Source organism: Lepisma saccharinum, chromosome 25, assembly GCF_977018435.1.
Source record: "Lepisma saccharinum chromosome 25, izLepSacc3.1, whole genome shotgun sequence".
Taxonomy (NCBI): Eukaryota; Metazoa; Arthropoda; class Insecta; order Zygentoma; family Lepismatidae; genus Lepisma; species Lepisma saccharinum.
The window spans coordinates 59,456,966-59,471,456 of record NC_139253.1 but is presented as its reverse complement, the minus strand read 5'-3'; the positions used below and the strand labels follow the sequence as shown (position 1 = coordinate 59,471,456).

Below are 14,491 nucleotides of genomic sequence, written 5' to 3'. Positions count from 1 at the left end.
AATAAGACATTAATTTTAATCCAAATATCAAGTGGCGGCAATTAGGAGGAACAAGGCGGGAAAGCCCCCCCTCCCCGCCACATTATGCCACTTGTTGCATCCACACTATGGCCTCTTAATGCTAAGACTTTTCTACCAAAAAAAGTAAACTGTCCTTGTCCCCAAGTTTTGGCACACGATCGCTGTTACTGCAAACATACATTCAGACATTTGTCAGTTTCAATAACCTTGTAAGCCAAGAAAAGTGATCATTAACCCCCAAGTTTCAATCAAAAACTAATATGATGAAAATTAAATGATCAGGAACATGCATTTAAATTACGAGAAAGTAATTTAATTCTTCAAAATTGTCTACAATCACACTTTCCATCACTGTGGCCGGATAACTATATAAAATTGAGTATGTGCCATGTATTTTTTACACTTGAAGGACAAAATGTGATGCAACCGATTCACATTTATTTCACTACATTGACGTGAATGAAAGAATGTGATTAGAACGTATAGCTGCGCACACAGAAACACTTCCTTGAAATAATTGTATCCATCGGAGATAAAGAAGTGTTACAAGATGCGAGAATATATTAGAAAAGAAAGATGAAAGACACCAAACACACATACGCGCGTGTGTGTGCCAGTTAAGAGAAACATTTGAAGAATGGAACGAGAGAAGGTGAAACGGAGAAAGACTTAACAAGCTGAGAAAGATATAACAAGGCATTAAATAGTAAGAAAGAAAAGGGAAATCGGGAGTGTAAGAGGGGAGGGGATACATATGCATGTATGTCATACATATATGTATATGACCTTACATTTATACCTGCCCACCCTAATCTATAAATATACAGCTTCTGCCCACCCGGTGAAAAATTTCTGGCGCCGCCCCTGTTCCTTGCTCTTTTCAGTACCAGTTTCATAATTTTATCATGCTCTTCTTCATTTTCTGTTGCAATTAGTAGGTCATCAAAGTGCACTGTAACCCCAGGAATGTCACCAATTTTTTTTTTTTTTTCATTGATTCTTTGAAACACTTCAGGTGCCAGTGCCAAACCAAATGCCAGTCTTTTAAATCTATAACACACAAACGGTGTGCTAAAAGTACACAGTTTACTTGATTTATCATTTAATTCTACATGATAAAACCCATCCTTTAAGTCAAGCACAGTACATATTGACTTATTCTTGTGCTTATTTTGATGGCTTTGTTCAGATCTTGCGGATCTAAACATGAAACGAAGAGAACCATGAGGCTTTTCTATAATTACTAAGCTACTAACCCAATTTTGTGGATCTTCTTCTTTTCAAATTATACCTTGTTTTTCAAGTTTTTCTAAACTCTGTTTCAGCTTGGGTCTTGTTACATGAGGAACTCTTCTTGGAGGCCTGGCAACAGATATTACCTATTCACCCACCTCTATATTTAATGTGCCACTATATTTGCTTACACCTTCAAACACATCTTGATTACACTCTGAATAAACTCACGTGTTTCATTATTACACACCAAATCTACCTGTACTCTTTGTACCAAATTTTGTGTTACACATGCCTTTGCACCTAAGATTCGTTTACACTGACGATATTCATCTCTAAATATTATGAAATCTAAATTGTTACTAGCAGATTTAGTCCTACACTTTAGATTTATGATTCCAAGCGGACAAATTCTTGCTCCACCATAACTTTCTAGCACAATTTTTGTAGGCTTCATTTTACATTTCGGTTTGATTAGTTTCAACATTCTCCCTGGCATTACATTGACCTCAGCACCTGTATCCAGCTTGAATACTACATTTTCATTTTCTACCTTAACTTTTTCTAAGCATTCTCTACTGGTTTCACTCATTTTAGTGCCACCAACAATACTCGCTGCATATGTTACACCTAGCACATCACTTTCACTATCAGACATGCTCAATTGTCGTTATTGCTTCTGCACATTTTTCACTTGCTTAATTTTGCATCCCACTGCAAAATGATTATAGCCACCACACTGCCTGCACTGCTTGCCATATGCTGGACATGATGCTTTTTTATGCTTTTTCTTGCACTTCTTGCACAGAAATTCTTGTTCCTTTCCTTGTAGTTGTTTTCTTCCAAATTTCTTCAGGGCTCCCTTGCCATTTACTTCACTGGAATGAGTGTCCTGACGCAATTTCACCGTTACTACTGAATGTGATACTGCACTTCTATTTTCAATTGTACTAGCCTGTTGATTGCTAATTTCAGAAATACGACCCATTTCTATGGCCTTCTCTAACGTTAGTTCTCCAACTCACAACATTCGCTCTTGCAGGGTTTTTCCGACATACCAAGGACTATGCGATCACGAAGAACACTATCTGTCTGATCTTCTGAACTAGACTTAACTAGTTTCTTCAGATCAGTGACAAAACTGTCAAAACTTTCACTTTCCTCCATGGGTACAAGAATTAAAATCATAGCGTTACACCACTACGTTCTTTTTTGGATTTGCGAAATTTTCAAACTGTTGCAGCACACACTCACAATTACGTTGATCCTCCTCTCATAACTGAAACGTGTTTATTAACTCAACTGCGTCATCACCAATTACATTAAGTAATATAGCCACTTTAACATGATCAGGTTTCGCTTCATGGCCTGCAGCCAACATATAAATTTGAAATGCCTGTTTAAAGCGATGCCAATTCTCACACAAATTACCAGAGAGCACCAAGTCTTTCGGCACTTTTGCAGACTCCATGTTTGTAGCCTTCGCAAGTCACGTCATCACTGGAATTTTACTCGGCCAGGAACTTACAGTATAGACGATGCGTCAAAACTGCACAACTTACTTCATTCGGAAACTGTCTGCTACACCAATCCATCCGTTTTCCATGACTGCATCATGTTTTATATTGTATTCCAGATACAAACAAGCTTCATTGAATATCCTATTTATTAACAAAGTGCGTACAGCCCTGTTGCCAGCCACTGGTATACATATATTACAATATGTTACAAGTATATTGTGCTATACACATAAATATCATGTGAAAAATTTCCGGTGTAAATATTGCAATTACCAACCCCCCCCCCCCCCCTTCCAAGTTCCTTCAACAAAATGAAAGGGAATGGGTGAAAACAATCCTCAATCCCTTCCTGTAGGTGATAGATGGCCTTTCAACCTTTGAAGGGACTGATGAGTTGGAGGCAAGGAGGGGGGGAGGGGGAGTAGGAATGAAGATCTTTCATCTTCCTTTCTGCGACAGTCAATAATACCTGAAATGGGTCAGGCAGTCGAAAAGCCTACTAGAGTAGGAACTTCCCTGCAGTCTGTCAGTTAATTATACCGAGGGGTGAGAAGCATGTGAAGAAAGTATGCCGCATATGAGCAGTGGCTTTGACATGATAATAATTACTGTTATCTACATATAATAAGAGATGTGAGATTGATTAATATACCACTGCTAGACTTGCTGCTCCTAAGTGTTTGTATCTATTCTATTCTAAAATTTTATTGCATTGCATTCTTGAATGACTTCATGGTTAATAACTACATTTAATTATTTTGTTTGCTTTACCGGAATGAAATTCATTAGAACTGTTTGATTAACATTCCGGAACAGTTCATTATTGACTAGCCAGGTGTTTAGTTGTGTAGTTGTTTAAATAGAGTTCTTTTGAAGTAGCTCATATTCCATGCTTTTTAGGATGATATTTGTATCATCAGCAAAAAGTATTGTGTGAAACATGGATAACGTTTCTGGTAGATTATTTATGTAAAGTAAAAACAAAAATGGTCCTAGAATTGAACCTTGATGTACACCTGTTATTAGGGCCATTTTTTCTCATTTCATTTTTTTTTAATATCCACATACTGACACCTGTCATTTAAATAGGATGTGAACCAGTTTTTTGCTAAACCCCTGATTCCATAATAATCCTTTTTATCTAGTAAAATGTCATGCTGTACTAAATCAAATACTTAAGTAAAATCTATAAATAATCCACCCACATGCCTTTCTTGTCTGTGGATTTTAGTATGTTATTTGTAAATTTAAAAAAGAAAGCTTCCAATATTTATTTGTACTTTTGGTATCCAAATTGATGTTTAGGTAAAATTTTTATATTTTTCTAAAAAACCTGCTAATCTTTTTAGCATAATTTTCTCTATTACTTTAGAGAAAACCAATGAAAGAGAAATTGGATTTGAGCATTCTTCTTTGCTGCTTTCTTGAATAATGGTCTCACCTTTGCTATTTTGTACTCATTAGGAAAAATACCTGTTTCTAGAGACATGTTGCAAATACTTACTTACTATGGGATGTAAAATACTATTCACATATTTATTAAGTAAAGAACTTGAAAATTCATCTGGCCCTGAAGAATACTTCTTTTCTTTTTTTTTAGTTTTATAATTACTTTCTCAAGTTATCCCTCATTGTTTATTACCTTCCTGAGGATACTTACATATTTTTTGTAATTGTTTTTAAGTATTGGATCCTTGTTTTGCAGAATTTCTTCATACAATTTTCTTTTTATGTCACAAGTTTTTTTTTTTTATCCCTTCAGATATACAGAAAGTTGAGTTGCTTTGATTAAGGGGTTGTTTTTATGTTAACTGTTGTATATTAACAGTATATCAAAACAAAAGTTTGCGATATTGTTGCTTTTCGAAGATACTGCACTTCCTCATTTTTCACTTTTCATGAAAAATAGAGAGAATGACCTTGAACTTCAACATTTCCTACAGGTCTCAAAATTGCATATTATTAATTTTTCATGATCTACTTTTAAAAAAAATACCGTGATCAAAAAATACAACTATCCAAATATCACTTTTTTGTTTTAATTTCAAAATAATGGCTCTTAAGACCTGACATAACTAACTTAAGATTAGGCACTATCAAAACATTTACGTCAATTTTTTAATAACATATGATCATAATACCACATACCCCATGAATATGCAGAACAGGAGATCCTCTGATATCCAGGATGTGATATCCCATAGACTCCATGGATATCCACAGCTTGATCTTCAGGATGGGAGATCCTCTGGATATCCAGGAAGGTAGATTTTCTAGATATCCAGTGTGGGATATCCACAATATAGATGGATCTGACCTTGACATTGTTGATATTTTGTGGATATCCCATAGAGATTTGTGCTGTGTGGGTTACTTCAAACTCTGACTTCTAACCATATCATAACACATGTCATATGTGCATGTGTATGTAATATATGTACTCTCAAATTCTACTGTATATCCTTCATAAGTCAGTTTATGTGACAAAGATTTTTTACTTCATGTACCAACAAAGATATTTTAATATAGCATAACATAAAACAAATGAAGACTGTGATAAAAACACAAGCTTTTGACTCTCATCAAGGCAGGTTAAGATACTGAAGGAAAGACAAAGCAGCAACTCCAATAGCATGACTTGCAAGTTTGTATTGTGAATATTTATATTTCTTTTTTTTAACATTAACACTTCATTAGTTTATTTTTTGCTATGAAAGTAATGCCTGTGTAGTGTACCACCAGCAGCACTTGAATTGGAAAATGCTAGCAGGAGGGGACGGGTGTTTGGTCGAGCATTTGGGTTAGCGGGAAGGGGGATGCTCCTATGATTTAACATGGTTACGAGACAGCTGGGGTGATGCTTTGTGAAAATTTTGTTAGCTGGGAGAAATACCATCCTCCAGCATTTCCCCTCACCTCGAGCACTGACCACCAGAGTGGAACACTATATGCATATTGTATTCTAGCCAATACTCTATAGATGTTTAAAAATATATATTTTAATTCAATTTAATACAAGTCTCTCCAATCATTGACAAATATTTAACTATATTAGAATATAACATAGTTACTTATACATTGTTCTATCTTAACATACAAAACTATTTTAATTATTCATGATGGATGCAGTAAACGTGGTTTAAAATTATTTACGTGACATTTTGAAATTCCGGATTTCTGCGTTGCACAACTTTATGGTTTATTCCTATTAATTTCGAAGACTAATTTACTGCTCAGCAATGTTTGTCACTTCACAAACGAATAGGAACCTTTCGGTTCATGAATGATTTCATCAAATACAATTTATTAATGCTTCATAGAAGGAATTTTGTATGCTGAATAAGAAAATGTTTTCTTTGACTTTGTGGAAATCTTCATTGCATTTTTCAACTCCATCACTTGAAAAATTCAGGTCTTAAAATGGTTGGTAACTTGTTAACTCCAAAACTCTTTGCTAATTTTGAAAGTATTTTATGTTAGATTTAATATTCAGCAATTTATTTTCTAAGTCGTCTTTCATTTCTCAATGTTTTTCCATTTTTTTTTTTTTGTAGATTAGTTATAGAACAGCCATAAGCTGAACTTCACCCATGAATAAGGAATTTCTAATTTCCAATCATTGTTTTTCATCTTATAATCACCACAAACAGTGGCCTGTAAGCTGAAATAAGTAAATTTATGAAACTGTAATATAAACCTATCTCTAAGGGCCATCCTTAAAGTTATTTTGTGAATAGTAAAAATATATTGTTGCTTCTAATGGAAAAATCCATCAGTGATACCTGATCTATATTATTGCTTGCTGCAGACATCCATCAAGCAAGTCAGTGAATGGATGAAAACAAATAGACTAGATATTACTGTAAGCAGAAATTTTGGTTATGAAGTTGAAAGTTGGCATTGTGACCTGAGTCATAGGTAGAGATTTCTGCACCTCAGAAGAAGTGAATTGTAAATGTTTCCCCATCTCTTTTAGGCAATGAGTAATAACAACTTATATTGAAATGTTAGACAAGATGGCCTAAATAAAAGTGAAGGTAGATTTTGAGATGGGCCTGAATCTGAAAGGATGGTGAATTTGGGTTGTTGTTGCCCAGTATAGGGACAGATGGAAAGCTTGAATTTCTGTAGGAATAAATTGTAAGGTTTGTGAATGCCAGAAAAAGTGCGATTTTTACCAGACAGTCTATTTTTAGTCATGTTCGGCAGTTTACAGTTCACCTCCAAGTGAAGAATGTGTCCATTCTTTCAACAATGTCCTGCAAAACATGCTGATGTTGTTTACCAACAACAACAAGATGGTGGAAACTTTTAAAAAGTTCAAGAAAGAAATGTTCTGTTTGAAAAGAAGTACACAATTGTAGTAGTTGGTTTGTGTCTTCCAGAGTAATGTCTGGACAATCAACATGTTGCAGAAACTTTAAGACATTTGGTAAGAGTGTTCAATAATTTACTTTTTAAAAGTAACCGTGTTACAGTTATCATTTTAAAAAGTATCTAAGTTACAGTTACTGATACTTAAAAAGTAACTGTTCATTACTTTTACAGCCCCTTTCTGCTAGAGATGTTCTTCCAAACAATCAATGACCATTAAATATAATGAATAAATATAAAGACTTACAGCTATTTTATTTATGTTTCTGGTTCATAAGACTTCACATATTTACATTATTACAAGAAAAAATAAAGGAACAATGACACTCTTTTCATTAATGACTTCCTTTTATTATACTTTGCTTTTTGTGCCATTTTTGGCTAATTTGCGAAGATGGGTATGAGCGAATGACATAATGAAATTGATGAATGGACACTCACAAACATCCATGCTCAGGCCAAGATTCGAACCCGAGACCCCTGGCATCGCAGCATGATGTGCCACGGGGGCCGGCAATAATAATAATAATGGAACAAGGAATCAGCTTTGTTTGAAAGATTTTATTTCACTCTCTCTACATATGCACACATGCCTTAAACAATTTATTTCATTAAACAGGAAATTCATTTACTTATAATAAATTAATATTTTTCATTAGAAATGTAAATATGCAATGCTTAAAGGTAAAAAAAGAAGATCACATACACTAATGCATAACAAAAGTATTCTATTTAATAGTTGTGAAATATACTATTCATTTCACGTTATTAAAATTAAAAATATTTTTTTCTATGAATGTGTATTTTAAATAGGCTCTAACGTATGCTAAGTATTTATCATTCTTTATAATTATGAAATCCAGGTAATCATAAATGAGTTATCAAAGGGAGTGTGAAAGGCAAAGGATAGAAATCTACACAATTAAAAGCGCATTATGAACAACTTGGAAATTTTCCAGGACCAGAAATGTTTCCACACATTGTGGTATTATAAGTTGCTCTTGATTTCCTCTTGTTCAGATTTTTTGCATACAAAATTTTCAACAATGAAGCATATCCAGAGTTTTTGTATAATGATCATTCAAAAGTTTCCATTCTTTTGGAAAAAATCAAAAAGACATAAAGAACAATAACCATTTACATTCCAATCCTAGCAATTTAATAACATGTATGCATTCAAATATTAATTCAGAGTACAACTCTAAGTTTCATTGCCTCAAAACCAGTGCTCCAAAACATTGATGGAAAGAGTTCCCATTGTTTGAAAGCTAAGGATCGGCATGTGCAGGTTCATTAGTAGAGAAATAAAAATTTAAATATGTATGCATTCAAATATTAATTCAGAGTACAACTCTAAGTTTCATTGCCTCAAAACCAGTGCTCCAAAACATTGATGGAAAGAGTTCCCATTGTTTGAAAGCTAAGGATCGGCATGTGCAGGTTCATTAGTAGAGAAATAAAAATTTAAAGACACATCTTCCTGGATTGCACTACCCATTTAAGATAACTTCCCTCTCATCACTCCCCCACTCTCTTCCACTCCAAGGTCAACAAGATCCACTGCCTGGAGAATTACGTTTACCATGTACCAATCCTCCCAAAACACCAAAGAATAATTTATGTTAAATTAGAAATGATGAATTGCAATAAAATGTGATATAAATTTAACATGCAACAAAGCCTCAGGCAATTCCATGAAAATCCATTCACCTTAGCATCCAGAAAAGACACAGCAACAGAGTTGCCAAATTTAGCTCCTAATGTAAAACATTATAAAAGTAACTGTTAATAACATATATTGCAAACAATAACTGTGTTACAGTTACAGCAGCTACTTTCCATTAAAAGTAGGTACTTACAGTTAGAATTCGCAAAAAATGAAATTTCACTTTAAACTGCATTACAAGTATCTAGTAACTTCCAAATGCTGCTTGATAATCAAAAAATTTAATGGATGATATTCAACTTGACATCAAGCATTGCACTTTGGGATGAAACAGCACATCACACATGTTTGCCGGAAATATGGGGGGAAGAGCATGATTTAGCTCAACTAATTGTGGGAGAAGTTGTTCACTGAATATCACCCATTTGACTAGTAGTGTACGAAACTTTACAAATTGATTCTGATGAACAGGCATTCTAATGATAAATATGATTTAAAGGGATTTTTTAATATACAGGGTGTCATATTAATAGCGCCCACGGACCACAGATTCATATAGAGGACATCAAGACAAACAACTGTTCTCAGTAACATTTTTCTCGGTGCGTCGATTCAACGTTACAGCTGTTCAAAAAATACAGTTTTGCCGCCTGGATGCTGGCAATCCTACACATTTGATCGTATCTGTGACGTCACTTCCTGCGACGAAACAACGCACGGCAGAGTTGCAAGGAACAAAAATTTTGTAAAAATTGACAAACTACCAACCACATTATTAACTGTAAAACAAAGCGAGAAACGTGTCCAGTAGACCGAACATCATACCCTACCAGCCAGAAGATCAGCAGTCATCTCAGGGGAAGGAAGAAGTGAACCAACGATATGAGAATGGTAAAAAAAACGTATTCAAAATGAAGTGTCAATACCGGATTCTGTCTCAGCCTACATGTCAAATATCAACAACAATACATTTTATTGGATTTACAGCTTACATCTGGCTCATTATGCTGAGCTACATGTCAAATATTTGCAAATCTCGTTGCAAGGTTAATATCTACAGGTTTGTGCCCATATGCCTTGTGGTATTCTTGTGCTGATAACGGAAGTATTCGAGTTTCACGTTGTTACATTATGGCTAAAACACATACAACCACAATCACAATCTAATCTAATGATGAATCAGTAGCAAATATACAGCCCTGTTCACAGTTGCAAACTATTACATGTGTATCCGGTTTATAGATAAACACAGTCTTCGGAGAGCTTGTTTTACTGCTACTGCTACTGCTACTGTATTTTCAACCATTTTTTCACTTGGCTCGTAATGCCCTGAATATACATTATATCATATATTGCTTACGTTTGGAAATCTCAGTTCTTTCATTTGTATTTTGGCATCTCTTAGTGTGTCACAGACAACTACTATCAGATGGATGAAGTGAATAGACTAAATTGTAGATGCCAACTTGTAACTAGATTTGCAAATATTTGACATGTAAGCTGAGACAAAATTCGATATGACCACTTCCACTTAAATTCTATTTTCTTTCTACCATTTTTCGTATCGTTTGTTTACTTCCTGTTAGGTTACAGAACGTGTTTTCTCATTTTGTTTTATGGTACATAATGTGGCTGATTGTAGCAATGTCATTTTTCACAGAACATGCATGTTCCTGGCAACCCTGGAACTCATCGCTTCACGACGGGATATGACGTCACAAATGCAATCAAATGTTGTGTGTGGTTGCCAGCATTCAGGCAGCAAAACGTGTTTTTTTGGGCAACTGTAGCGCCGAAACTACGCACCAACGAGAAAAATGTTACTGAGATAAGTTGTTTGCATTGATGTCCTCTGCACGTTTCCGTGGTCCGTGGGCACCATTAAAATGACACCCTGTATAATTCTTGTATCATGTTTACTGTATTGTTCCTTATGCAAGTAAAACTAGTTAATTGTTTAATAATTCCTTTACAGCTGTTCATTTGTAAGAATGTAAACAAATTTAACAAACTATTTTTCCTATATTGTGTTAAGTACGTATGTATGTACATGTATTCCTTTTCATTTCTGAAAATCTGGTCACACTTATTGAAATGTGACATGAATATTTTCATACTTTTCCATGACAAGTCTGTCATGTTCATAAAATTTGTTCTTAATTATTTTTAACTCTTTTCTTATTTTCCAGGAAAACACTGTTATTTATGACCCCAGGTCTTCCTTTTGTTCCTGCAGTAGCTGTTATCGTTAATATTTATTTGATTTTCAAGCTTTCCATCCTCACTCTAGTCAGATTTACTATTTGGATGACTATAGGTAAGGATTTTGTTTAATATTTTGCATGAATGTCACTAATTGATTTGATTTGATTTATTTCAACCATTAGGACTCGATTAGACCTTTGACCGACGCAAGGCAAGTTATTTTTAAATTTTCCTCTTCTTTCGACAAACTACTATGATATTCCAAAATCTGAAAAATCACATAAGCTTAGAATTCCCTCTAGGACATTGGCATGAATATTTGTGTGGTTTGCTTTTGCTGTTGTCTAGTTGTTCGCAATAGTGTTGTGGCTACATAAGCCTATTAAACTATAGCTAATATCTGGACAACAGCAAAAGCAAAGTACACGTGAATGCTCTAGAAGAAATTCTAAGCAGACGTAATTTTTCAGATTTTGGAATATCATAGCTGTCTTTTGAAAGGAGAGGAAATTTTGAAAATGGCTTCGTTGGCATCAGCCAAATGTACTGCCAAGCCTTAAATCATGTTTGTGCATGCATTACATCTGTGATATCAGATATCAACGAGCTTTACCATATAAAGATAATATGTGTATTATAAAATAGGTACAGTACTAGTTAAAAAGATTAAATGACATATTTTAAAGATAATATAAAATCAAGACTTATATCATCAAAATGTAATACCAAGGATTGCACTAATATGAAGCAACAGTTACGAAGCTTTATCCAGCCTACTATGGATCTATTTGGTTATTAATTACATCTTCACTTATACTAGACCAACCAAGAAGCAAAAAAAAAAATTTCAAAAAAAAATATTTTACCTGCATGGAATGTTAATGATTGCCACCGATGACTAACCAATCAGTTATAGGTCAGACAGAAATACTAGGGTGGATGCCACTAAAAACTTTTACCTTACAGGTAATTTTAAGGTCATATTGTGACTCAAAAGGGTCAGTCAGTCAAATATATCAAAAGAAAGGTATGGACGAGGCAAAATGTTTGGTACTATTTTTGGCTCAGAATCAGGGATCGCGACTGAAATCAAACCAAAATAAAGAGAACTGATTCCGACATACTTTTAGTTTTCCTGAATCTGAATTAAAATGGCAGAGGCAAGTTTCTGTCTTGCGGAAGTGAGTGCAGAATTTTGGTTCAATTTTGGTTCGTCTGGAATACGCTTCTACATAATTTCACTTTTGGTACCCCAAACTGGTTTTCTGGGAGGCACATTAAAAGTTCACTGAAATGAAATTTTTGAGAGGAAGATTCAGTTCGGGAGTACTGAAATGTTTAGCTTCGGGTTATAGTTTCAGTTTTCATGTAATTAAACACAGCATATTTAGTTCGGGTTTGATCGGTGTGGAATAGAATGTGAACCAGTTCAAGAAATCAGTTTTCCTGCATTACGAGGTTGAAGGTTTTCATACCTCCCCCTCATGATCCCTGTTTTGATTTGTGATCTATTGCTTGTAGGTTACTGGTGTTAGTGCTATCAGCTAGCAGATTGATGTTGTGCTGCTTGCAAGAGGGAAGGTGGAGTAAACCACAGTGGAATGTCTGGCAATCGCAAGCAAGGTTCGCTGCATGGCAATGTGTACTACACCCCGTCATGATCTCTCATCCACACAGGCAAATCGTCGCATTTTCATTCAGATCCAGCGTTGTCAATTGTATTCGGATTATGGTATACCAACTCTGGTTTGGGTGTTCATTTTTAGACTTATGTGCTGTTCCTTTCTTTCTGTAGTAACAAGAAGCATTTTAAAAGAAGTGTTCTCTTACATAGATATATCCGTATATCCGTATTGTGCATGCTTGTGAGCTGTGACATATGAGAATTCAAAGATTTGATAAAAAGAAAACGAATAGAGAAACCATTCCAAACCACTCTCGGTTAATCTTAACTACAAGCTGTGTAGAAGTACATAAACTCCTTATCTTTAGTTCCATGCATCAAAAACATTGGAAATCAAGGAAGGCTTATAATAGAAATAATTAAACGAAGGAAATCATTTTCATTTAAACCTCTTCAAGAAGAGAATTGAGAAGTACAGAAAAGAGAAATACAAAAAATATATGTATAACAAAACCAAGTAATTTGTTTCTGTGTGTAATTGTAATTAACATTGATCAATTGTCAAGTGTGTTTCATTTTCACTTTTTCTGTTTATGTTTGAGTTTTTGTTAAAAGTCCACTTTATGCACTGCTAGGCTAATCAGTACTGGATCTACAGTTTTAAGAGGAATCCAAACCAGTCTGCCTTGACTCCAATCAAAGCCATGATTACAAGGTGGCGACCTTACCACTTTGCTATTGTGGAAGCCATATTCTCGCAGTACGCATATTTCAGCTTTCTACTTTTCAAGTAATATAGTCAGTCATAACCACCATACCAGTTTTCTTTTTTAACATTTCACAATTTGGTTAGGTTACTGATACACGTTTCCAGTTTGCTGGATTCAGAAAGTTAAACATTGTATTTGTCTTTTCCAAATTGGCCCAATTTTCTTAAAACCATATTACCATAAATAAACAGCATATCGATTTCCAGATTTCTTCTTCAAAAATTAAAATGTTAAATATGGCAACCTGGCATTTCTGTATTTTTAGCTTTGCTATTTTGTTGCTTTCATCTCCGTTGCAGAGTGGATATTACAGCGTGCTACGACATTAGGGGTCCCAGGTTCGAATCCTGGTCTGAGCATGGATTTTCTTCGTAATTGTTCCTTCATCATATCATTACGTATCTTCATCATTGCAATTAGCCACAAGTGGTAGAAAAGCGATGCAAGATAAGAACAATCAATTAATCAAATGAATAAATCGTTTCTGCAGTGGCATAAATAACCATTAAATACTCTTTTTACTTCATAGCTTTAAAAATATATAAATAACTTGATATATCATTTAAAATTTTCAAAGTAGGATACAGGCCTATAACTAACATACTGCTTTTTTGATTTATACCATCAAAAACTTAAAAAAATTGGCAGCCTGGCATTTTTGGTGTTGTAAAACATCCCTATTTAGTCATATATGCAGTAGCATTAATATCCAGCATTCAGATTTTCAACTTACTTGTTTAAAAATAATAAGGTTAGATATGACAACCCAGCATTTCCAATTATTAAAAACTTTCCTATTTGGCTGTATTCATGGTAGCATAAATAACCAGCATTCCTATCTTCAAATTTCTGTTTTTAAAAACTGAAAAGTTAAAATTGGCATCCTGCATTTCCAATTAGTTTAAACTCTCTCCTTTAACTATATTCAAAGTAGCACATATAACCAGCAATTGATTTTCAAGTTTCTATCTTGGGGAAAAATAATAATAATAAAACCAGCAAGTGTTTCGAATGAAACAGGTTGTTCTTTTGTCCTCTGTACACATTGAATCACTTTCCCTCTGCGTGACTCACAGCT

General features: G+C 34.4%; 1 protein-coding gene across 2 annotated transcripts in view; it reads left to right on the top strand.

Annotated features, from left to right (window-relative positions):
- Positions 1-14,491, top strand: part of LOC145978836 (solute carrier family 7 member 14-like) — a 782,606-nt gene that overhangs the window by 752,074 nt on the left and 16,041 nt on the right. The window contains exon 10 of one of the 2 annotated variants that reach the window (XM_083111714.1): positions 11,004-11,131. In XM_083111714.1, coding sequence (XP_082967840.1) covers positions 11,004-11,131 — 128 coding nt within the window. The remainder of the gene's footprint in view (positions 1-11,003; positions 11,132-14,491) is intronic. The other variant, XM_083111715.1, reaches the window with a different exon arrangement.